Below are 26,185 nucleotides of genomic sequence, written 5' to 3'. Positions count from 1 at the left end.
AATCGCACATAACGAAACCCCAACACACAAAATGCACAAACATGCATACTGACGTAACTCACTTTCACGCTCACCACATACACTGCTGCTGCCACTGTCTTATCTATCCTGTTGTGTAGTCACTTAACTCCGAACCCTGTATATAGCCATGTTACTTTTACTCGTTATTCGTGTATATGTTCCTCGTGCCACTATTTATATTTTTTATGATATTTATCTTTAACTCTGCATTGTTTGGAAAAGGGCCCGTAAGTAAGCGTTTGACGTTCTACACCTGTTTACGAAGCATGTGACAAATACAATTTGATTTGACTTAAGTGTGCGTTCGTAAATTCACCCTGGCTATCTACTCCGATTTCTGAGCACTCTCGTCTGAGTGCCAGAGCGCAGAATAACGGATGAATATGGCCGGTGTCAGTAAACGTCGACAAAATAAAACCGTATTAAATTGTTGCCAGCAGCACAGTCGCTCTAGATAACATGAAAACAGCCTAACCAGCACTGCCGGGAGTGAAATGGTCAGAGTGAGGTGTTTTTTCATTGGTGTTTGGAATTATCTTGCAAGCTTGGCAACGTTAGTTTGGGTGTTGAGGTCAGAACGCTCCGATCAACCCTACTCGGCCAGAGCGTCCAGTTCCGCTCTGACTTTACGGACGTACAATCTGACAAAACTCTGACTTTACGGACGTACAATCTGACAAAATGCTGTTTACGGACGCTGTGAGCGTACTCCAGAATTACGAACAAGCACATATCAAGCGTCTGAAACGACGCGGTGCTATTTGCCTTTGTTCACATCGCCTTCCGGTGGCGGAACAAATATTTTGCAGGGAAGTCCTGACTTCTTTCTGGTCCAATCACCGAGGGTTACTGTTGCTATGTGACGTTGACTGCAAACGTTAAGTTGCTATGGATTGAAAATGAAGTTGGCCGATCTCTAAACAAACCACTTTTTTATATAATTTTAGCAAATTAACTCTCTTACTTGTTTTGTTTTTGTTTCATCAACAAGAAAGATAATCGATTAGTATTCAGGTAAGAGTTGTTGTAGTAGGTCAATTGATTATACGACTTTGTCAGCCATCGTATGTCTGCTGAACGTTAAGGCTGTCATCTCATTCGTGTGGGTCAGATAGCTAACGTCTGTTACAATATAGTATTCTGTAATGATAGGCACATTCATTGGCTATAGTTTATACTAATGTTAGATTGATTATCACATCTTGAAAACTATGAATAACATTTCATATCCACTATATTTCCCAGCAATGCCTCCTCCAGATACTATGTACTGTGAACAGCAAATCAACATCCCCCCTGAACTACCAGACATTCTCAAACAGTTCACCAAAGCTGCAATCAGAACCCAACCCCATGACATACTACAGTGGTCTGCAGCGTAAGTACAGCCTAGCCTCCCTGGATGTGACAACTAAGAGAGCCCAGCTTTTATGGTTCAGATGGTAGGACAGTGGCCTTGTAACTACCCAGTTGCTGAGCATGGATAATGGCCAGTGTAAAGTACAATTGTTGTTTCGTTTAAATGTTTGTTGTTCTATCAGGTACTTCTCTGCCCTGTCCAAAGGAGACACTCTTCCAGCCAAAGATAGGCTGGAGATGCCCGTTGCCACACAGAAGACTGATACCGGATTGACTCCAGGCCTGCTGAAGGTCCTACACAAACAGGTACTCACTGACTGACTGACTGACTCCAGGCCTGCTGAAGGTCCTACGCAAACAGGTACTCACTGACTGACTGACTGACTCCAGGCCTGCTGAAGGTCCTACACAAACAGGTACTCACTGACTGACTGACTCCAGGCCTGCTGAAGGTCCTACACAAACAGGTACTCACTGACTGGCTGACTCTAGGCCGGCTGAAGGTCCTACATAAACAGGTACTCACTGACTGACTGACTGACTGACTCCAAAATCAAATCAAATTTATTTATATAGCCCTTTGTACATCAGCTGATATCTCAAACTGCTGTACAGAAACCCAGCCTAAAACCCCAAATAGCAAGCAATGCAGGTGTAGAAGCACGGTGGCTAGGAAAAACTCCCTAGAAAGGCCAAAACCTAGGAAGAAACCTAGAGAGGAACCAGGCTATGTGGGGTGGCCAGTCCTCTTCTGGCTGTGCCGGGTGGAGATTATAACAGAACATGGCCAAGATGTTCAAATGTTCATAAATGACTAGCATGGTCGAATAATAATAAGGCAGAACAGTTGAAACTGGAGCAGCAGCACGGCCAGGTGGACTGGGGACAGCAAGGAGTCATCATGTCAGGTAGTCCTGGGGCATGGTCCTAGGGCTCAGGTCCTCCGAGAGAGAGAAGGAGAGAATTAGAGAACGCACACTTAGATTCACACAGGACACCGAATAGGACAGGAGAAGAGCTCCAGATATAACAAACTGACCCTAGCACCCCGACACATAAACTACTGCAGCATAAATATTGAAGGCTGAGACAGGAGGGCCTCAGGCCTGCTGAAGGTCCTGCACAAACAGGCACTCACTGACTGACTGACTGACTCCAGGCCTGCTGAAGGTCCTGCACAAACAGGTACTCACTGACTGACTGACTGACTCCAGGCCTGCTGAAGGTCCTACACAAACAGGTACTCACTGACTGTCTGACTGACTCCAGGCCTGCTGAAGGTCCTACACAAACAGGTACTCACTGACTGTCTGACTGACTCCAGGCCTGCTGAAGGTCCTACACAAACAGGTACTCACTGACTGACTGACTGACTCCAGGCCTGCTGAAGGTCCTACACAAACAGGTACTCACTGACTGTCTGACTGACTCCAGGCCTGCTGAAGGTCCTACACAAACAGGTACTCACTGACTGTCTGACTGACTCCAGGCCTGCTGAAGGTCCTACACAAACAGGTACTCACTGACTGTCTGACTGACTCCAGGCCTGCTGAAGGTCCTGCACAAACAGGTACTCACTGACTGACTGACTGACTCCAGGCCTGCTGAAGGTCCTACACAAACAGGTACTCACTGACTGACACATTGATCTCAGGTGTGCTGAAAGTCCTTCCCATCCTGTCCCCCTCTATGCTAGGATGTTAAGGTACCTCTCTTTCTCTCCCTGTATGTCGCTGGCTTCTCCTGCCTCTCCCTCCTCTCTGTCCCTGTGAATGTAGCTGGCCCCCAAGGAGACGATCAGTAAGGAGGAGCTGCAGCAGAAGTGGAAGGGTCTGTGTCTGCCCTCAGAGCAGCTGGACACTCTGCTGGCCCTGGGGAACTTCAACGACAACATCCACTGGATGCAGTTCTTCGCCCTGGGCTGCAGCGCTCTGGGAGGGGTGAGTCCCTGGCATCGATATCTGTCTGTCAGTGTTCAGAGAGAAACTGTGGTGTCGTGCTAGCAAATACCACTTGATGGCAGTATTGCACTGTCTTGATGGCCCAGGCTTTTCTGAAGTGTGTGCTCCCCTGTCTGTGCTCCCCTGTGTGTACTTCCTGTGTGTGCTCCATGTGTGTGTGTTCAGACCATCATCAGTGCCCTGAAGTATGCGTGTGAAATCCTGACGGAGAATGAGGAGGGTGGAGCGGCGAGGATCCCCTTTGATACATTCGTAGGGCTGTACACTTACCTGGCCCACCTGGATGGAGAGATCCCCCAGGACCAGATAGACAGCTTCCTAAGCAGCCTGCAGGAGTCTGTGTGAGTGGTACACTACCCTACACTCTCTCTATCTGCACATACTCATTTCCTGCAATTCTACACATTTTGCCATTAGGTGGAGAGAAAAGTTTACAATTCTAAAGCAAATTTCCTGCAAGTCTACACATTTTGCCATGACTTATTCCATGTTAATATGATATCTGGGTGAGAATCACTAACTAAATCAATGGGGGCCCCCTGGAGGTCAGGGCCCCTAGGCATGTTACCTGACATGGGCTAATTGAGTGACTGTCTGTGACTGACGTAAACAAGAGAAACTGCAGATCTACCTCTATACCTCTACCTCGCTCTACCTTTCTCTCTTCCTCTACCTCGCTCTACCTTTCTCTCTTCCTCTATCTCGCTCTACCTTTCTCTCTTCCTCTACCTCGCTCTACCTTTCTCTCTTCCTCTACCTCGCTCTACCTTTCTCTCTTCCTCTACCTCGCTCTACCTTTCTCTCTTCCTCTACCTCGCTCTACCTTTCTCTCTTCCTCTACCTCGCTCTACCTCGCTCTACCTTTCTCTCTACCTTTCTCTCTACCTCGCTCTACCCTTCTCTCTTCCTCACTCTACCTCTCTCTCTTCCTCTACCTCTCTTCCCCTACCTCTCTCTCTCTACCTTTACCTCTTACACATTATCTCTCTTTCTACCTCTTTCTCTCTACCTCTACTTATCTCTCTACTTCTCTCTCTTTCTACCTCTCTCTCTCTCTCTCTCTCTACCTCTCTCTGCTTTACTTTGTGTGTTTCTTGTGGTTTACAGCACCAAGCAGAATGGGATGATTCAGCTGGCCAACTTCTACAGCCGTAAAAAATGTAGATAATAGGAGAGATTGAGGAAGAGACGAAAAGGACAGGAAAGAGCAGGAAGAAACGGAGAGTAGCAGGAAGGAATTGGCTTTACTACTTATTCTACAAATAAAGTATTCTCTAAATCCCCATGGAATCACGATCAGTTGATGTATTTCCTGTTAAAGCTCAGATCTGTACAGTAGTGATACCCAGTTGATGTATTTCCTGTTAAAGCTCAGATCTGTACAGTAGTGATACCCAGTTGATGTATTTCCTGTTAAAGCTCAGATCTGTACAGTAGTGATACCCAGTTGATGTATTTCCAGTTGATGTATTTCCTGTTAAAGTCAGATCTGTACAGTAGTGATACCCAGTTGATGTATTTCCTGTTAAAGCTCAGATCTGTACAGTAGTGATACCCAGTTGATGTATTTCCTGTTAAAGCTCAGATCTGTACAGTAGTGATACCCAGTTGATGTATTTCCTGTTAAAGCTCAGATCTGTACAGTAGTGATACCCAGTTGATGTATTTCCTGTTAAAGCTCAGATCTGTACAGTAGTGATACCCAGTTGATGTATTTCCTGTTAAAGCTCAGATCTGTACAGTAGTGATACCCAGTTGATGTATTTCCTGTTAAAGCTCAGATCTGTACAGTAGTGATACCCAGTTGATGTATTTCCTGTTAAAGCTCAGATCTGTACAGTAGTGATACCCAGTTGATGTATTTCCTGTTAAAGCTCAGATCTGTACAGTAGTGATACCCAGTTGATGTATAGTGATACCCAGTTGATGTATTTCCTGTTAAAGCTCAGATCTGTACAGTAGTGATACCCAGTTGATGTATTTCCTGTTAAAGCTCAGATCTGTACAGTAGTGATACCCAGTTGATTGAATTATTTCCCAGGCAGTTGAGTTTGGTTCATATCTTATTGTTATATCGGACAGAGAGTTGCTGTGATATAACATGGAAGGTCTACTGTACTGCGTGTAAATGTAGGTCAGTGTCACTAGAACCAATGAGAACCACTCCTGCCCTGACAGGTTAGTCGATAGTTCATTTGTCATGCTCATGCCTTGTCAATGAAGTGCCTGTTGCATCCTTTTTCAACTTGGCATATTCATTTAGCCAGTGAGTGAGTGAGGGAGGGAGATGGGGAGTCTGTCTCTCTCTGTCTGTCTGCTAGTTCTTGTGAAATGGAGACAGAGTTCACAGTAGTGGTCCTCTCAGCAGTACAACAGTTATACGGCTAGTGAATGAGACAGCTGTGAACAGATGCTCTGGGACCGAGCTGACACTCGTAGACTAGTACCCAGTAACACATGCTGTAAGACACAGTCTATTGCCCGTCTGTGGTAGTGAAAGCCAGAGAACACATCAGTATAGTGGTGGAACACAAGAATCAAACTAGACTAATTTGACTCTCTTTCCCATACAGTCATCATGTATGAAGAGGAAGTATTACTGCAGCTCAGTTTGACAACGAATGGAACTTTCTCATTAGTCATGTAGTGGATGACCTCCAGTGCTGTAATTACTGGGACAGTGAAGCATTCTTCAGTTGGCTCTATAGTCCCAACAGTTTAGATTTGAAATCAAACAATGACTTTGAGGATGAAGTGCAGACCGTCAACTTTAATTTGAGGGTATTCGTGTCAGGTGAACTGTTTAGAAATTACAGCACTTTTTTGTACATCGTCCCCCTGTTTTAGGGGACCAAAAGTATTGGGACAAATTCACTTGATGTTTATTAAAGTACATATAAATGCTAACCTACCCTGTTATTGTAATGGTGACGTTTTGGGGGTATGATATTTGTGCTTTTATAAAAGTGACCCCAAAATGACACAATACAGGATTTACCGGTCAATTTCTATTGGGCATAACATCATCCAAAACAAACAGAAAATACACCCAACAAACGGAGGACCAAATGCTTTTCCCTGCTTTAAGTTGTCCAGGTACTGTTGGGGGGGTCTGTGTTCTAAAAGTGCTGTAATTTCTAAACGGTTCATCCGATATGGATGAAAATACCCTCAAATTGAAGTGGACCATCTGTACTTTAAGCCCTTGGTCTGTACTTTAAGCCCTTGGTCTGTACTTTAAGCCCTTGGTCGTGCTTGATTTCCAAACTGTTGAAGAATAGAAGCCAAAAGAAGAAAAAAGGATTCACTGTCCCAATAATTACTGAGGGAACTTTAGTTAGAACAATGTATACAAGGTTTACCCAAAAGCCCTTCAGCCCAACTTAAATCAAAAGGGGACGTCAGTTGCTCGAAAAAACATTCCTTACCCCAGGATACTTCAACTAGTAACTATCATTCCTTACCCCAGGATACTTCAACTAGTAACTATCATTCCTTACCCCAGGATACTTCAACTAGTAACTATCATTCCTTACCCCAGGATACTTCAACTAGTAACTATCATTCCTTAACCCCAGGATACTTCAACTAGTAACTATCATTCCTTAACCCAGGATACTTCAACTAGTAACTATCATTCCTTACCCCAGGATACTTCAACTAGTAACTATCATTCCTTATCAACTAGTAACCATTCCTTACCCCAGGATACTTCAACTAGTAACTATCATTCCTTACCCCAGGATACTTCAACTAGTAACTATCATTCCTTACCCCAGGATACTTCAACTAGTAACTATCATTCCTTACCCCAGGATACTTCAACTAGTAACTATCATTCCTTACCCCAGGATACTTCAACTAGTAACTATCATTCCTTACCCCAGGATACTTCAACTAGTAACTATCATTCCTTACCCCAGGATACTTCAACTAGTAACTATCATTCCTTACCCCAGGATACTTCAACTAGTAACTATCATTCCTTACCCCAGGATACTTCAACTAGTAACTATCATTCCTTACCCCAGGATACTTCAACTAGTAACTAACTTATCCCAGGATTCAACTAGTTACCCCAGGATACATCCCAGGATACATCAACTAGTAACTATCATTCCTTACCCCAGGATACTTCAACTAGTAACTATCATTCCTTACCCCAGGATACTTCAACTAGTAACTATCATTCCTTACCCCAGGATACATCAACTAGTAACTATCATTCCTTACCCCAGGATACTTCAACTAGTAACTATCATTCCTTACCCCAGGATACTTCAACTAGTAACTATCATTCCTTACCCCAGGATACTTCAACTAGTAACTATCATTCCTTACCCCAGGATACTTCAACTAGTAACTATCATTCCTTACCCCAGGATACTTCAACTAGTAACTATCATTCCTTACCCCAGGATACATCAACTAGTAACTATCATTCCTTAACCCAGGATACTTCAACTAGTAACTATCATTCCTTACCCCAGGATACTTCAACTAGTAACTATCATTCCTTACCCCAGGATACTTCAACTAGTAACTATCAGGATTCTAGTAACTATCATTCCTTACCCCAGGATACATCAACTAGTAACTATCATTCCTTACCCCAGGATACATCAACTAGTAACTATCATTCCTTACCCCAGGATACATCAACTAGTAACTATCATTCCTTACCCCAGGATACTTCAACTAGTAACTATCATTCCTTACCCCAGGATACTTCAACTAGTAACTATCATTCCTTACCCCAGGATACTTCAACTAGTAACTATCATTCCTTAACCCAGGATACTTCAACTAGTAACTATCATTCCTTACCCCAGGATACTTCAACTAGTAACTATCATTCCTTACCCCAGGATACTTCAACTAGTAACTATCATTCCTTACCCCAGGATACTTCAACTAGTAACTATCATTCCTTACCCCAGGATACTTCAACTAGTAACTATCATTCCTTAACCCAGGATACTTCAACTAGTAACTATCATTCCTTACCCCAGGATACTTCAACTAGTAACTATCATTCCTTAACCCAGGATACTTCAACTAGTAACTATCATTCCTTAACCCAGGATACTTCAACTAGTAACTATCATTCCTTACCCCAGGATACTTCAACTAGTAACTATCATTCCTTACCCCAGGATACTTCAACTAGTAACTATCATTCAACTAGTAACTATCATTCCTTACCCCAGGATACTTCAACTAGTAACTATCATTCCTTACCCCAGGATACTTCAACTAGTAACTATCATTCCTTACCCCAGGATACTTCAACTAGTAACTATCATTCCTTACCCCAGGATACTTCAACTAGTAACTATCATTCCTTACCCCAGGATACTTCAACTAGTAACTATCATTCCTTACCCCAGGATACTTCAACTAGTAACTATCATTCCTTACCCCAGGATACTTCAACTAGTAACTATCATTCCTTACCCCAGGATACTTCAACTAGTAACTATCATTCCTTACCCCAGGATACTTCAACTAGTAACTATCATTCCTTAACCCAGGATACTTCAACTAGTAACTATCATTCCTTACCCCAGGATACTTCAACTAGTAACTATCATTCCTTACCCCAGGATACTTCAACTAGTAACTATCATTCCTTACCCCAGGATACATCAACTAGTAACTATCATTCCTTACCCCAGGATACTTCAACTAGTAACTATCATTCCTTACCCCAGGATACTTCAACTAGTAACTATCATTCCTTACCCCAGGATACAGGATTCAACTAGTAACTATCATTCCTTACCCCAGGATACTTCAACTAGTAACTATCATTCCTTACCCCAGGATACTTCAACTAGTAACTATCATTCCTTACCCCAGGATACTTCAACTAGTAACTATCATTCCAACTAGTAACTTCATTCCTTATCCCAGGATACTTCAACTAGTAACTATCATTCCTTACCCCAGGATACATCAACTAGTAACTATCATTCCTTACCCCAGGATACATCAACTAGTAACTATCATTCCTTACCCCAGGATACTTCAACTAGTAACTATCATTCCTTACCCCAGGATACTTCAACTAGTAACTATCATTCCTTACCCCAGGATACATCAACTAGTAACTATCATTCCTTATCCCCCAGGATACATCAACTAGTAACTATCATTCCTTATCCCAGGATACATCAACTAGTAACTATCATTCCTTACCCCCCCAGGATACTTCAACTAGTAACTATCATTCCTTACCCCAGGATACTTCAACTAGTAACTATCATTCCTTACCCCAGGATACTTCAACTAGTAACTATCATTCCTTAACCCAGGATACATCAACTAGTAACTATCATTCCTTACCCCAGGATACAGGATACATCAACTAGTAACTATCATTCCTTACCCCAGGATACATCAACTAGTAACTATCATTCCTTACCCCAGGATACATCAACTAGTAACTATCATTCCTTACCCCAGGATACTTCAACTAGTAACTATCATTCCTTAACCCAGGATACTTCAACTAGTAACTATCATTCCTTACCTTAACCCAGGATACTTCAACTAGTAACTATCATTCCTTACCCCAGGATACATCAACTAGTAACTATCATTCCTTACCCCAGGATACATCAACTAGTAACTATCATTCCTTACCCCAGGATACTTCAACTAGTAACTATCATTCCTTACCCCAGGATACTTCAACTAGTAACTATCATTCCTTAACCCAGGATACTTCAACTAGTAACTATCATTCCTTACCCCAGGATACTTCAACTAGTAACTATCATTCCTTAACCCAGGATACTTCAACTAGTAACTATCATTCCTTACCCCAGGATACATCAACTAGTAACTATCATTCCTTAACCCAGGATACTTCAACTAGTAACTATCATTCCTTAACCCAGGATACTTCAACTAGTAACTATCATTCCTTAACCCAGGATACTTCAACTAGTAACTATCATTCCTTAACCCAGGATACTTCAACTAGTAACTATCATTCCTTACCCCAGGATACTTCAACTAGTAACTATCATTCCTTAACCCTTAACCCAGGATACTTCAACTAGTAACTATCATTCCTTAACCCAGGATACTTCAACTAGTAACTATCATTCCTTAACCCAGGATACTTCAACTAGTAACTATCATCCCAGGATATTCAACTAGTAACTATCACCCCAGGATACTTCAACTAGTAACTATCATTCCTTAACCCAGGATACTTCAACTAGTAACTATCATTCCTTACCCCAGGATACTTCAACTAGTAACTATCATTCCTTACCCCAGGATACTTCAACTAGTAACTATCATTCCTTACCCCAAGGATACTTCAACTAGTAACTATCATCAGGATTCAACTAGTAACTATCATTCCCAGGATACTTCAACTAGTAACTATCATTCCTTACCCCAGGATACTTCAACTAGTAACTATCATTCCTTACCCCAGGATACTTCAACTAGTAACTATCATTCCTTAACCCAGGATACTTCAACTAGTAACTATCATTCCTTACCCCAGGATACTTCAACTAGTAACTATCATTCCTTACCCCAGGATACTTCAACTAGTAACTATCATTCCTTACCCCAGGATACTTCAACTAGTAACTATCATTCCTTACCCCAGGATACTTCAACTAGTAACTATCATTCCTTAACTATCATTCCCAGGATACTTCAACTAGTAACTATCATTCCTTACCCCAGGATACTTCAACTAGTAACTATCATTCCTTAACCCAGGATACTTCAACCCAGGTACTAGTAACTATCATTCCTTATCATTCCCAGGATACTTCAACTAGTAACTATCATTCCTTACCCCAGGATACCAACTAGTAACTATCATTCCTTACATCAACTAGTAACTATCATTCCTTACCCCAGGATACTTCAACTAGTAACTATCATTCCTTACCCCAGGATACCCAGGATACTTCAACTAGTAACTATCATTCCTTACCCCAGGATACTTCAACTAGTAACTATCATCGGGATACTTCAACTAGTAACTATCATTCCTTAGGATACTTCAACTAGTAACTATCATTCCTTACCCCAGGATACATCAACTAGTAACTATCATTCCTTACCCCAGGATACTTCAACTAGTAACTATCATTCCTTACCCCAGGATACTTCAACTAGTAACTATCATTCCTTAACCCAGGATACTTCAACTAGTAACTATCATTCCTTACCCCAGGATACATCAACTAGTAACTATCATTCCTTAATACTTCAACCAGGATATCATTCAACTAGGATAACTAGTAACTATCATTCCTTACCCCAGGATACTTCAACTAGTAACTATCTAGTAATTCCTTACCCCAGGATACTTCAACTAGTAACTATCATTCCTTACCCCAGGATACTTCAACTAGTAACTATCATTCCTTACCCCAGGATACTTCAACTAGTAACTATCATTCCTTACCCCAGGATACATCAACTAGTAACTATCATTCCTTACCCCAGGATACTTCAACTAGTAACTATCATTCCTTACCCCAGGATACTTCAACTAGTAACTATCATTCCTTATCATTCCCAGGATACTTCAACTAGTAACTATCATTCCTTACCCCAGGATACTTCAACTAGTAACTATCATTCCTTACCCCAGGATACTTCAACTAGTAACTATCATTCCTTACCCCAGGATACATCAACTAGTAACTATCATTCCTTACCCCAGGATACTTCAACTAGTAACTATCATTCCTTACCCCAGGATACTTCAACTAGTAACTATCATTCCTTACCCCAGGATACTTCAACTAGTAACTATCATTACTTCAACTTATCATTCCCAGGATACTTCAACTAGTAACTATCATTCCTTACCCCAGGATACTTCAACTAGTAACTATCATTCCTTACCCCAGGATACATCAACTAGTAACTATCATTCCTTACCCCAGGATACTTCAACTAGTAACTATCATTCCTTACCCCAGGATACTTCAACTAGTAACTATCATTCCTTACCCCAGGATACTTCAACTAGTAACTATCATTCCTTACCCCAGGATACTTCAACTAGTAACTATCATTCCTTACCCCAGGATACTTCAACTAGTAACTATCATTCCTTACCCCAGGATACTTCAACTAGTAACTATCATTCCTTACCCCAGGATACTTCAACTAGTAACTATCATTCCTTACCCCAGGATACTTCAACTAGTAACTATCATTCCTTACAGGATACTTCAACAGGATCATTCCTTCAACTAGTAACTATCATTCCTTACCCCAGGATACTTCAACTAGTAACTATCATTCCTTACCCCAGGATACTTCAACTAGTAACTATCATTCCTTACCCCAGGATACTTCAACTAGTAACTATCATTCCTTACCCCAGGATACATCAACTAGTAACTATCATTCCTTACCCCAGGATACTTCAACTAGTAACTATCATTCCTTAACCCAGGATACTTCAACTAGTAACTATCATTCCTTACCCCAGGATACTTCAACTAGTAACTATCATTCCTTACCCCAGGATACATCAACTAGTAACTATCATTCAACTTAACTACCCCAGGATACTTCAACTAGTAACTATCATTCCTTACCCCAGGATACTTCAACTAGTAACTATCATTCCTTACCCCAGGATACTTCAACTAGGATCACTTACCCCAGGATACTTCAACTAGTAACTATCATTCCTTACCCCAGGATACTTCAACTAGTAACTATCATTCCTTACCCCAGGATACTTCAACTAGTAACTATCATTCCTTACCCCAGGATACTTCAACTAGTAACTATCATTCCTTACCCCAGGATACTTCAACTAGTAACTATCATTCCTTACCCCAGGATACTTCAACTACTAGTAACTATCATTCCTTACCCCAGGATACTTCAACTAGTAACTATCATTCCTTACCCCAGGATACTTCAACTAGTAACTATCATTCTTACCCCAGGATACTTCAACTAGTAACTATCATTCCTTAACCAGGATACTTAACTAGTAACTATCATTCCTTACCCCAGGATACTTCAACTAGTAACTATCATTCCTTACCCCAGGATACTTCAACTAGTAACTATCATTCCTTACCCCAGGATACTTCAACTAGTAACTATCATTCCTTACCCCAGGATACTTCAACTAGTAACTATCATTCCTTACCCCAGGATACTTCAACTAGTAACTATCATTCCTTACCCCAGGATAGTCAACTAGTAACTATCATTCCTTACCCCAGGATACTTCAACTAGTAACTATCATTCCTTACCCCAGGATACTTCAACTAGTAACTATCATTCCTTACCCCAGGATACTTCAACTAGTAACTATCATTCCTTACCCCAGGATACTTCAACTAGTAACTATCATTCCTTACCCCAGGATACTTCAACTAGTAACTATCATTCCTTACCCCAGGATACATCAACTAGTAACTATCATTCCTTACCCCAGGATACTTCAACTAGTAACTATCATTCCTTACCCCAGGATACTTCAACTAGTAACTATCATTCCTTACCCCAGGATACTTCAACTAGTAACTATCATTCCTTACCCCAGGATACTTCAACTAGTAACTATCATTCCTTACCCCAGGATACTTCAACTAGTAACTATCATTCCTTACCCCAGGATACTTCAACTAGTAACTATCATTCCTTACCCCAGGATACTATCATTCAACTAGTAACTAGTAACTATCATTCCTTACCCCAGGATACTTCAACTAGTAACTATCATTCCTTACCCCAGGATACATCAACTAGTAACTATCATTCCTTACCCCAGGATACATCAACTAGTAACTATCATTCCTTACCCCAGGATACATCAACTAGTAACTATCATTCCTTACCCCAGGATACTTCAACTAGTAACTATCATTCCTTACCCCAGGATACTTCAACTAGTAACTATCATTCCTTACCCCAGGATACTTCAACTAGTAACTATCATTCCTTACCCCAGGATACTTCAACTAGTAACTATCATTATCAGGATATTAACTATCATTCCTTACCCCAGGATACATCAACTAGTAACTATCATTCCCAGGATACTTCAACCAGGATACTTACCCCAGGATACTTCAACTAGTAACTATCATTCCTTACCCCAGGATACTTCAACTAGTAACTATCATTCCTTACCCCAGGATACATCAACTAGTAACTATCATTCCTTACCCCAGGATACTTCAACTAGTAACTATCATTCCTTACCCCAGGATACTTCAACTAGTAACTATCATTTCCTTATTCCCCCAGGATACATCAACTAGTAACTATCATTCCTTAACCCAGGATACTTCAACTAGTAACTATCATTCCTTAACCCAGGATACTTCAACTAGTAACTATCATTCCTTAACCCAGGATACTTCAACTAGTAACTATCATTCCTTACCCCAGGATACATCAACTAGTAACTATCATTCCTTACCCCAGGATACTTCAACTAGTAACTATCATTCCTTAACCCAGGATACTTCAACTAGTAACTATCATTCCTTACCCCAGGAGTAACTTAACCCAGGATTCAACTAGTAACTATCATTCCTTAACCCAGGATACTTCAACTAGTAACTATCATTCCTTCATTCAACTAGTAACTATCATTCCTTAACCCAGGATACTTCAACTAGTAACTATCATTCCTTAACCCAGGATACTTCAACTAGTAACTATCATTCCTTAACCCAGGATACTTCAACTAGTAACTATCATTCCTTAACCCAGGATACTTCAACTAGTAACTATCATTCAGGATATTCAACTAGTAACTATCCCCAGGATACTTCAACTAGTAACTATCATTCCTTAACCCAGGATACTTCAACTAGTAACTATCATTCCTTACCCCAGGATACTTCAACTAGTAACTATCATTCCTTAACCCAGGATACTTCAACTAGTAACTATCATTCCTTACCCCAGGATACTTCAACTAGTAACTATCATTCCTTACCCAGGATACTTCAACTAGTAACTATCATTCCTTACCCCAGGATACTTCAATAACTATCATTCCTTACCCAGGATACTTCAACTAGTAACTATCATTCCTTACCCCAGGATACTTCAACTAGTAACTATCATTCCTTACCCCAGGATACTTCAACTAGTAACTATCATTCCTTACCCAGGATACTTCAACTAGTACCCCAGGATACTTCAACTAGTAACTATCATTCCTTACCCCAGGATACTTCAACTAGTAACTATCATTCCTTACCCCAGGATACTTCAACTAGTAACTATCATTCCTTACCCAGGATACTTCAACTAGTAACTATCATTCCTTACCCCAGGATACTTCAACTAGTAACTATCATTCCTTACCCCAGGATACATCAACTAGTAACTATCATTCCTTAACCCAGGATACTTCAACTAGTAACTATCATTCCTTACCCCAGGATACTTCAACTAGTAACTATCATTCCTTACCCCAGGATACTTCAACTAGTAACTATCATTCCTTACCCCAGGATACTTCAACTAGTAACTATCATTCCTTACCCCAGGATACATCAACTAGTAAATCATTATACCCAGGATATTCAACTAGTAACTATCATTCCTTACCCCAGGGATACTTACCCCAGGATCAACTAGTAACTATCATTCCTTACCCCAGGATACTTCAACTAGTAACTATCATTCCTTACCCCAGGATACTTCAACTAGTAACTATCATTCCTTACCCCAGGATACTTCAACTAGTAACTATCATTCCTTACCCCAGGATACTTCAACTAGTAACTATCATCATTCAACTAGTAACTATCCCTTAGGATACTTCAACTAGTAACTATCATTCCTTACCCCAGGATACTTCAACTAGTAACTATCATTCCTTACCCCAGGATACTTCAACTAGTAACTATCATTCCTTACCCCAGGATACTTCAACTAGTAACTATCATTCCTTACCCCAGGATACTTCAACTAGTAACTATCATTCCTTACCCCAGGATACTTCAACTAGTAACTATCATTCCTTACCCCAGGATACTTCAACTAGTAACTATCATTCCTTACCCCAGGATACTTCAACTAGTAACTAATTCCTTATCAGGATTCTAGTAACTTATCATTCCTTACCCCAGGATACATCAACTAGTAACTATCATTCCTTACCCCAGGATACTTCAACTAGTAACTATCATTCCTTACCCCAGGATACTTCAACTAGTAACTATCACTTAACCCAGGATACTTCAACTAGTAACTATCATTCCTTACCCCAGGATACTAGTAACTAACTTAGTAACTATCTATCATTCCTTACCCCAGGATACTTCAACTAGTAACTATCATTCCTTACCCCAGGATTCAACTAGTAACTATCATTCCAGGATACTTCAACTAGTAACTATCATTCCTTACCCCAGGATACATCAACTAGTAACTATCATTCCTTACCCCAGGATACTTCAACTAGTAACTATCATTCCTTACCCCAGGATACTTCAACTAGTAACTATCATTCATTCCCCAGGATACTTCAACTAGTAACTATCATTACTTACCCCAGGATACTTCAACTAGTAACTATCATTCCTTACCCCAGGATACTTCAACTAGTAACTATCATTCCTTACCCCAGGATACTTCAACTAGTAACTTACCCCAGGATATTCCTTACCCCAGGATACATCAACTAGTAACTATCATTCCTTACCCCAGGATACTTCAACTAGTAACTATCATTCCTTACCCCAGGATACTTCAACTAGTAACTATCATTCCTTACCCCAGGATACATCAACTAGTAACTATCATTCCTTACCCCAGGATACTTCAACTAGTAACTATCATTCCTTACCCCAGGATACTTCAACTAGTAACTATCATTCCTTACCCCAGGATACTTCAACTAGTAACTATCATTCCTTACCCCAGGATACTTCAACTAGTAACTATCATTCCTTACCCCAGGATACTTCAACTAGTAACTATCATTCCTTACCCCAGGATACTTCAACTAGTAACTATCATTCCTTACCCCAGGATACTTCAACTAGTAACTATCATTCCTTCAACTAGTAACTAGGATACCCCAGGATACTTCAACTAGTAACTATCATTCCTTACCCCAGGATACTTCAACTAGTAACTATCATTCCTTACCCCAGGATACTTCAACTAGTAACTATCATTCCTTACCCCAGGATACTTCAACTAGTAACTATCATTCCTTACCCCAGGATACTTCAACTAGTAACTATCATTCCTTACCCCAGGATACTTCAACTAGTAACTATCATTCCTTACCCCAGGATACTTCAACTAGTAACTATCATTCCTTACCCCAGGATACTTCAACTAGTAACTATCATTCCTTACCCCAGGATACTTCAACTAGTAACTATCATTCCTTAACCCAGGATACTTCAACTAGTAACTATCATTCCTTACCCCAGGATACTTCAACTAGTAACTATCATTCCTTAACCCAGGATACTTCAACTAGTAACTATCATTCCTTATCCCCAGGATACTTCAACTAGTAACTATCATTCCTTACCCCAGGATACTTCAACTAGTAACTATCATTCCTTACTATCATTCCCCAGGATACTTCAACTAGTAACTATCATTCCTTACCCCAGGATACATCAACTAGTAACTATCATTCCTTACCCAGGATACTTCAACTAGTAACTATCATTCCTTACCCCAGGATACTTCAACTAGTAACTATCATTCCTTACCCAGGATACTTCAACTAGTAACTATCATTCCTTACCCCAGGATACTTCAACTAGTAACTATCATTCCTTATCCCAGGATACTAGTAACTAACTTACCCAGGATACTTCAACTAGTAACTATCATTCCTTACCCCAGGATACTTCAACTAGTAACTATCATTCCTTACCCCAGGATACATCAACTAGTAACTATCATTCCTTACCCCAGGATACTTCAACTAGTAACTATCATTCCTTACCCCAGGATACTTCAACTAGTAACTATCATTCCTTACCCCAGGATACTTCAACTAGTAACTATCATTCCTTACCCCCATCAACTAGTAACTATCATTCCTTCAACTAGTAACTATCATTCCTTACCCCAGGATACTTCAACTAGTAACTATCATTCCTTACCCCAGGATACTTCAACTAGTAACTATCATTCCTTACCCCAGGATACTTCAACTAGTAACTATCATTCCTTACCCCAGGATACTTCAACTAGTAACTATCATTCCTTACCCCAGGATACTTCAACTAGTAACTATCATTCCTTACCCCAGGATACTTCAACTAGTAACTATCATTCCTTACCCCAGGATACTTCAACTAGTAACTATCATTCCTTACCCCAGGATACTTCAACTAGTAACTATCATTCCTTACCCCAGGATACTTCAACTAGTAACTATCATTCCTTACCCCAGGATACTTCAACTAGTAACTATCATTCCTTACCCCAGGATACTTCAACTAGTAACTATCATTTCCCAGGATACATCAACTAGTAACTATCATTCCTTACCCCAGGATACTTCAACTAGTAACTATCATTCCTTACCCCAGGATACTTCAACTAGTAACTATCATTCCTTAACTATCATTCCCAGGATACTTCAACTAGTAACTATCATTCCTTACCCCAGGATACTTCAACTAGTAACTATCATTCCTTAACCCAGGATACTTCAACTAGTAACTATCATTCCTTACCCCAGGATACTTCAACTAGTAACTATCATTCCTTACCCCAGGATACTTCAACTAGTAACTATCATTCCTTACCCCAGGATACTTCAACTAGTAACTATCATTCCTTAACCCAGGATACTTCAACTAGTAACTATCATTCCTTACCCCAGGATACTTCAACTAGTAACTATCATTCCTTAACCCCAGGATACATCAACTAGTAACTATCATTCCTTACCCCAGGATACATCAACTAGTAACTATCATTCCTTACCCCAGGATACTTCAACTAGTAACTATCATTCCTTACCCCAGGATACATCAACTAGTAACTATCATTCCTTAACCCAGGATACATCAACTAGTAACTATCATTCCTTACCCCAGGATACTTCAACTAGTAACTATCATTCCTTAACCCAGGATACTTCAACTAGTAACTATCATTCCTTAACCCAGGATACTTCAACTAGTAACTATCATTCCTTAACCCAGGATACTTCAACTAGTAACTATCATTCCTTAACCCAGGATACTTCAACTAGTAACTATCATTCCTTAACCCAGGATACAGGATTCAACTAGTAACTATCATTCCTTAACCCAGGATACTTCAACTAGTAACTATCATTCCTTACCCCAGGATACTTCAACTAGTAACTATCATTCCTTACCCCAGGATACTTCAACTAGTAACTATCATTCCTTAACCCAGGATACTTCAACTAGTAACTATCATTCCTTATCCCAGGATACTTCAACTGGTGACTTTTCAGGAGAATAAAGGATGAAGCACTCTGTTGCTGGGTAAATCTGATATTTATTGACCAGAGAAACAACCAATAGGCTCACGTTTAGGCATGACTCACCTTCATCAGCCAGGGAGTGTTCTATTCGTCATATCAATCATAGATGTCAGTAGTAGTAGCAGCAACGCCACAGGTTATTCAAACGAGTATGATCATCAGTCAAGAGCCGTAGACACACATTCCACTTGAAAAACAAAAGACAGAAAGATCAGAAAGGAGCTGTTCATTCAGACCCTTTGTCTCGGCACAATCTAAGCAGTCGATCCAAAGTGCCTCTAACAATTTCCTCACTATATTCCCTCCTCTGGAGGACAGAGAAACTCGAGGCTGAGCCATGATTAGCGTTTGCGTAATGCCGCGCATTCCCCTAGTCCATATTTTTTTGTGCAGATAGCCGTTTTTGTGCTCAGCTATTCTTAATTTGAGCGCGTGTTTCGTCTGACCAATTTAAACAAGCCCACTTGGGCATGTAAATAACGTGTTGTACTACAATTTAGGATGTATTTTATCTTGTATTCTTTAACCGAACGTGGGTGATAGAATACTTTTGTGTCACATGAGTTGGAACAATGACCGCAGCGGTAGAAACCATTAAGGGACCTGGGAGCACACTGTGCACGACGCCGTCTCTGATATTACAACCCTCCTAGAGCATATCAGGGGAGGGTTGGACGCAAAGTCTTTGAGCAAGGGGTGACTCTGGAGAATGTGCCTGTGTTTGAGGATGAGGCTTTTTATCTGCCTGTATGGCACTGTAGTTAGGCTGCTTCATGCTTGAAAGATGATCAATGTAGATTTTACAGTGGGGTGTTCATGCCAGACATAGTGTTTCTTGAATATATGCCAGGGTTTCATTGGGGTAATCTAGTTCCCTGGCTAGCATGTCCCTGATGCTAATGTAATGAACTCCCTTACCTCACAACACCCTGTCATCCGATTGGCTATTGGCAGCACTGCTTAATAAGCCTATGATCTGAATTTCTCCTGACAGCGTTTAATCAACTCTGTAATCTGATTTGGTCCTTGCAGTGATTGGTTAGGTAATTCTGTGATTTAATTGGTTGCTGGCTCTTTTAGGTAAAGTACTAATTTGATCTGATTGGCTCTTGACAATGATGAGTGAAGGAGCAGAAAAGAGCTTGGTAAATGTAAATGTCAAAGACTTAATTGAAGAATCACTACTGTTGACCAATCACTAACGAAGGGGCCTAGACTTCGGGTACTGAACTTCGGCTTGCCTCAAGAAAGAAAATGGTGTGCTGGTCGAACACCCGCAAAAAAACAACTGCCGAACGCAGTCGAACTCCAACACAAACAAAATGTGACAAAATGTTGTCATAATCTTAACCAATAGTTAAGATTATGAATGTGACAAAATGTTGTCATAATCTTAACCAATAGTTAAGATTATGAATGTGACAAAATGTTGTCATAATCTTAACCAATAGTTAAGATTATGAATGTGACAAAATGTTGTCATAATCTTAACCAATAGTTAAGATTATGACAACATTTTGTCACATTTTGTTTGTGTTGGAGTTCGACTGCGTTCGGCAGTTGTTTTTTTGCGGGTGTTCGACCAGCACACCATTTTCTTTCTTGAGGCAAGCCGAAGTTCAGTACCCGAAGTCTAGGCCCCTTCGTTAGTGATTGGTCAACAGTAGTGATTCTTCAATTAAGTCTTTGTTGTCATTAAACGAGAGACGACTGCTTTTCAATGAGAAATCCTGCACCAATCATCTTAGTTAGATGGAAAATTGTGCGACTAAGATCTCCTCAGCACAAACGTGAAAATGAATGGCAGATTTCTGGGTGTGTTGTTGATACGGCAAATGTCTTTAGGCAGTATGCGAGCACAGAAGTTCACTTCGCCTCGCCGAGTTCTGCTTGGAGCAAAGACATACCACGTCATGATGCCAAAGGTACACTCACTGATGGGGAGCACTCTCACCTCATAGTGAGGTAATGGCTGGCTGGCTGCTGAGACAGCCTGCAGCATGATGCCAAACCTCAACAGCAGCCAACTCACTGAGAGGAAACCACTAAATCCCTAACACACCCACTGCAACTCTGACAGAGTACACACACACACACATACACACACACACATACACATACACACACACATACACACACACATACATACACACACACACACATACATACACATACATACATACATACATACATACATACATACATACATACATACATACATACATACATACATACATACATACATACATACACACACATACACACACACACACACAAACATACACACACACACACACACACACATACATACACACACACACACACATACATACATACATACACATACACACACAAACACACACACACACACACATACATACATACATACATACATACATACATACATACATACATACATACATACATACATACATACATACATACATACAGTGGGGCAAAAAAGTATTTAGTCAGCCACCAATTGTGCAAATTCTCCCACTTAAAAAGATGAGAGAGGCCTGTAATTTTCATCATAGGTACACTTCAACTATGACAGACAAAATGAGGAAAAAACATCCAGAAAATCACATTGTAGGATTTTTAATGAATTTATTTGCAAATTATGGTGGAAAATAAGTATTTGGTCAATAACAAAAGTTTATCTCAATACTTTGTTATATACCCTTTGTTGGTAATGACAGAGGTCAAATGTTTTCTGTAAGTCTTCACAAGGTTTTCACACACTGTTGCTGGTATTTCTTGTGAACCTCGAACAAAAGAGATCTCAGAAGACCTAAGATTAAGAATTGTTGCCCTGCATAAAGCTGGAATGGGTTACAAAAGTATCTGATGTTCATCAGTCCACGGTAAGAAAAGTTCTTTATAAATGGAGAACGTTCAGCACTTTTGCTACTCTCCCTTAGGAATGGCCGTCCTGCAAAGATGACTGCAAGAGCACAGAGCAGAATGATCAATGAGGTTAAGAAGAATCCTAGTGTCAGCTAAAGACTTACAGAGATCTCTGGGACATGCTGACATCTCTGTTAACGAGTCTACGATACGTAAAACACTAAACAAGAACGGGGGTCACGGGAGGACACCACCTGGAGAAGCCACTGCTGTCCAAAAAAACCATTGCTGCACGTCTGAAGTTCGCAACAGAGCACCTGGATGTTCCAGCTCTACTGGCAAAATATTCTGTAGACAGATTCAACTAATGTTGAGTTGTTTGGATGTGAGGAGAGAAAAAAGGCCCAGCACACCAACATCAAAACCTCATCCCAACTGTAAAGTATGGTGGAGGAAGCATCATGGTTTGGGGCTGCTTTGCCTCCTCAGGGCCTGGACAGCTTGCTATCAAAAACTTGGGAATTCATTTTTCCATTGATCAAGACATTTTGCAGGATAATGTAGGCTATCTGTCCGCCAATTGAAGCTCAACAGAAGTTGGGTGATGCAGCAGGCCAACAACCCAAAACACAGAAGTCAATCAACAACAGAATGGCTTCAACAGAAGAAAATACACCTTTTGGAGTGGCCCAGTCAGAGTCCTGACCTCAACCCCATTGAGATGCTGTGGCATGACCTCAAGAGAGCAGTTCACACCAGACATCCCAAGAATATTGTTGAACTGAAGCAGTTTTGTTAAGATGAATGGTCCAAAATTCCTCCTGATCTTTGTGCAGGTCTGATCCACAACTACAGAAAACGTTTGGTTGAGTTTATTGCTGCCAATGGAGGGTCAACCAGTTATTAAATCCAAGGGTTCACATACTTTTCCCACCCTCCACTGTGAATGTTTACAAGGTGTGTTCAATAAAGACATGAACATATATAATTATTTGTATTATTAGTTTAAGCAGACCGTGTCTGTCTATTGTTTTGACTTGGATGAAGGATCATATAAAATTTTATGAACAATTTATTCAAAAATCCAGGTAATTCCAAAGGGTTCACATACGTTTTCTTGCCACTGTACATACACATCAACACACAAACCTGTGACAGGGAACAATTACAAACACACAACATCAGAGAGCAAGTTTACAAACACACATACACTAGCACAGGTAAGACCAAGCTTAGCGGAGTAGGGTTTTCCTCTTTATCTTTCCAAATGAAGGGATGTAACCATAATACACAGTAGTATAGGTCCTAACCAGCAGTACTGTGTATTCACAGTATTATAGGTCCTAACCAGCAGTACTGTGTATTCACAGTATAATAGGTCCTAACCAGCAGTACTGTGTATTCACAGTATTATAGGTCCTAACCAGCAGTACTGTGTATTCACAGTATTATAGGTCCTAACCAGCAGTACTGTGTATTCACAGTATAATAGGTCCTAACCAGCAGTACTGTGTATTCACAGTATAATAGGTCCTAACCAGCAGTACTGTGTATTCACAGTAGTATAGGTCCTAACCAGCAGTACTGTGTATTCACAGTAGTATAGGTCCTAACCAGCAGTACTGTGTATTCACAGTATTATAGGTCCTAACCAGCAGTACTGTGTATTCACAGTATAATAGGTCCTAACCAGCAGTACTGTGTATTGTATAGGTCTAACCAGCAGTACTGTGTATTCACAGTATAATAGGTCCTAACCAGCAGTACTGTGTATTCACAGTAGTATAGGTCCTAACCAGCAGTACTGTGTATTCACAGTATTCACAGTAGCTATAGGTCCTAACCAGCAGTACTGTGTATTCACAGTAGGTCCTAACCAGCAGTAGTATTCACAGTAGTATAGGTCCTAACCAGCAGTACTGTGTATTCACAGTATTATAGGTTCTAACCAGCAGTACTGTGTATTCACAGTATTATAGGTCCTAACCAGCAGTACTGTGTATTCACAGTATTATAGGTCCTAACCAGCAGTACTGTGTATTCACAGTATTATAGGTCCTAACCAGCAGTACTGTGTATTCACAGTATTATAGGTTCTAACCAGCAGTACTGTGTATTCACAGTATTATAGGTCCTAACCAGCAGTACTCTGTATTCACAGTATAATAGGTCCTAACCAGCAGTACTGTGTATTCACAGTAGTATAGGTCCTAACCAGCATTACTGTGTATTCACAGTATTATAGGTCCTAACCAGCAGTACTGTGTATTCAGCTAATTCTGGATAGGTACAGCTCTAATACATGAGGGGGCCATACTGTGTGAGTGTGGAGCAACCTAGCCAGGACACAAGTCAGGACACATCAAAATCCCTCTTTTCAGATGGACTGGTAACCCACTTCTCCCTTCTAGGCTGTGATAGTCTCTTCATCATCTTTAGGTAGCTTAGGACTGACGCTTGTGCACAAGGCTCCATTGACTGTAGTGCCAGTCTGTGTGTAGAGGCTGTGGTCCCAGTGAAGATTTTGTTGCACATCAGAAGCCTCTACTGCAGCCTGGCTCTGGGAAACAACATCTCTGGGGAAGTGACGCTATCACAGAATAGTGTGAAGGGAGGAGGGAGGAAGAGAAAGAAAGAGAGAGAGAACAAGTGGACAGAGCTGGACCGGAAGGGAGATGGACGAGAGAGGGAAAGATGAGGGAGAACCGCTTTTGTCCCCTGGCAACATGCTGTCAGGGTAGGTCCCAGCTAACAATACAACAAGGTCCCACTCTCCTCTATTGCAACTATTTTCATGTTTTAAAGTCCTCTCCCCTCTCTCTCTCTATCATCCTCTAGGGAATGCCAAGGAGGGATGGTGCAGACAGCTAACTTCAGGGATGTGATTTTTTCCTGAAATGTGATTTTTCCTGAAACCAGTCATTCCTGCTTTTTTGTCGTCATCCTCCAAGCCAACAGCATTAGAAGGGATGAGTTATACCCCCAAAAGTAAAGTCCCATTTTCCCTGCCCTGAATTATAATGCTTTCTGTATTGTGGGCCAACAGACTGCAGTGACTAGGACCCAGGACAGGAAGCCTCATTCAAATACGTGTCTGTCTATTGCCTGTCTATAATACTGTACTGAGATATGACAGTGTGTGTGTATCTGTATCCATGTCCACTCTTATGGACTATTTATTTACTTGTACTTTGGTTCTGGGCATTTTCAATCCACCTGGGACTGAATAAAGTTGTTTTATAGTATTTCTAGGCTGTCTTTTAATAAATGGTACGTACACACACACACACACACACACACACACACAGTCAGACACACACACACACAGTCAAACACATGCATGCGAGCGAGTACGCACACATACAAACAACTTGTGTTAGGGTGTTGGTGTTGCTCTGTGGGTATGAAGGGTGTTGCTCTGTGGGTAGAATTTGTTAATTGCTACTCGGAAGGCTAAATAAATACTATTTAATGCCATTTACCATGCACTCTCTCTCCACCTCT

At 40.8% G+C, this 26,185-nt stretch overlaps 1 protein-coding gene across 2 annotated transcripts; it reads left to right on the top strand.

Moving 5' to 3' along the window:
* Positions 1–836: 836 nt before the first annotated feature.
* LOC135518510 (ropporin-1-like protein) lies at positions 837–25,926 on the top strand. Of its 2 annotated transcripts, none has more exons than XM_064943681.1 (6): positions 837–1,035; positions 1,267–1,399; positions 1,563–1,686; positions 3,159–3,320; positions 3,507–3,682; positions 4,449–4,795. In XM_064943681.1, exons 2-6 carry the CDS (start codon positions 1,269–1,271, stop codon positions 4,507–4,509), a joined length of 654 nt encoding a protein of 217 aa, XP_064799753.1. In that variant the 5' UTR covers positions 837–1,035; positions 1,267–1,268; the 3' UTR covers positions 4,510–4,795. The 2 variants fall into 2 exon arrangements, with proteins under 2 accessions (XP_064799753.1, XP_064799754.1); XM_064943682.1 differs by lacking the exon at positions 4,449–4,795 and adding an exon at positions 25,520–25,926 and having other exon boundaries at positions 846–1,035.
* Positions 25,927–26,185: the final 259 nt, after the last annotated feature.

The sequence above is a fragment of the Oncorhynchus masou genome, chromosome 28 (genome assembly GCF_036934945.1).
Source record: "Oncorhynchus masou masou isolate Uvic2021 chromosome 28, UVic_Omas_1.1, whole genome shotgun sequence".
Lineage (NCBI taxonomy): Eukaryota > Metazoa > Chordata > Actinopteri > Salmoniformes > Salmonidae > Oncorhynchus > Oncorhynchus masou.
Note: the sequence above shows the minus strand (reverse complement) of the source record. Positions and strands in the feature narration are given on the sequence as shown.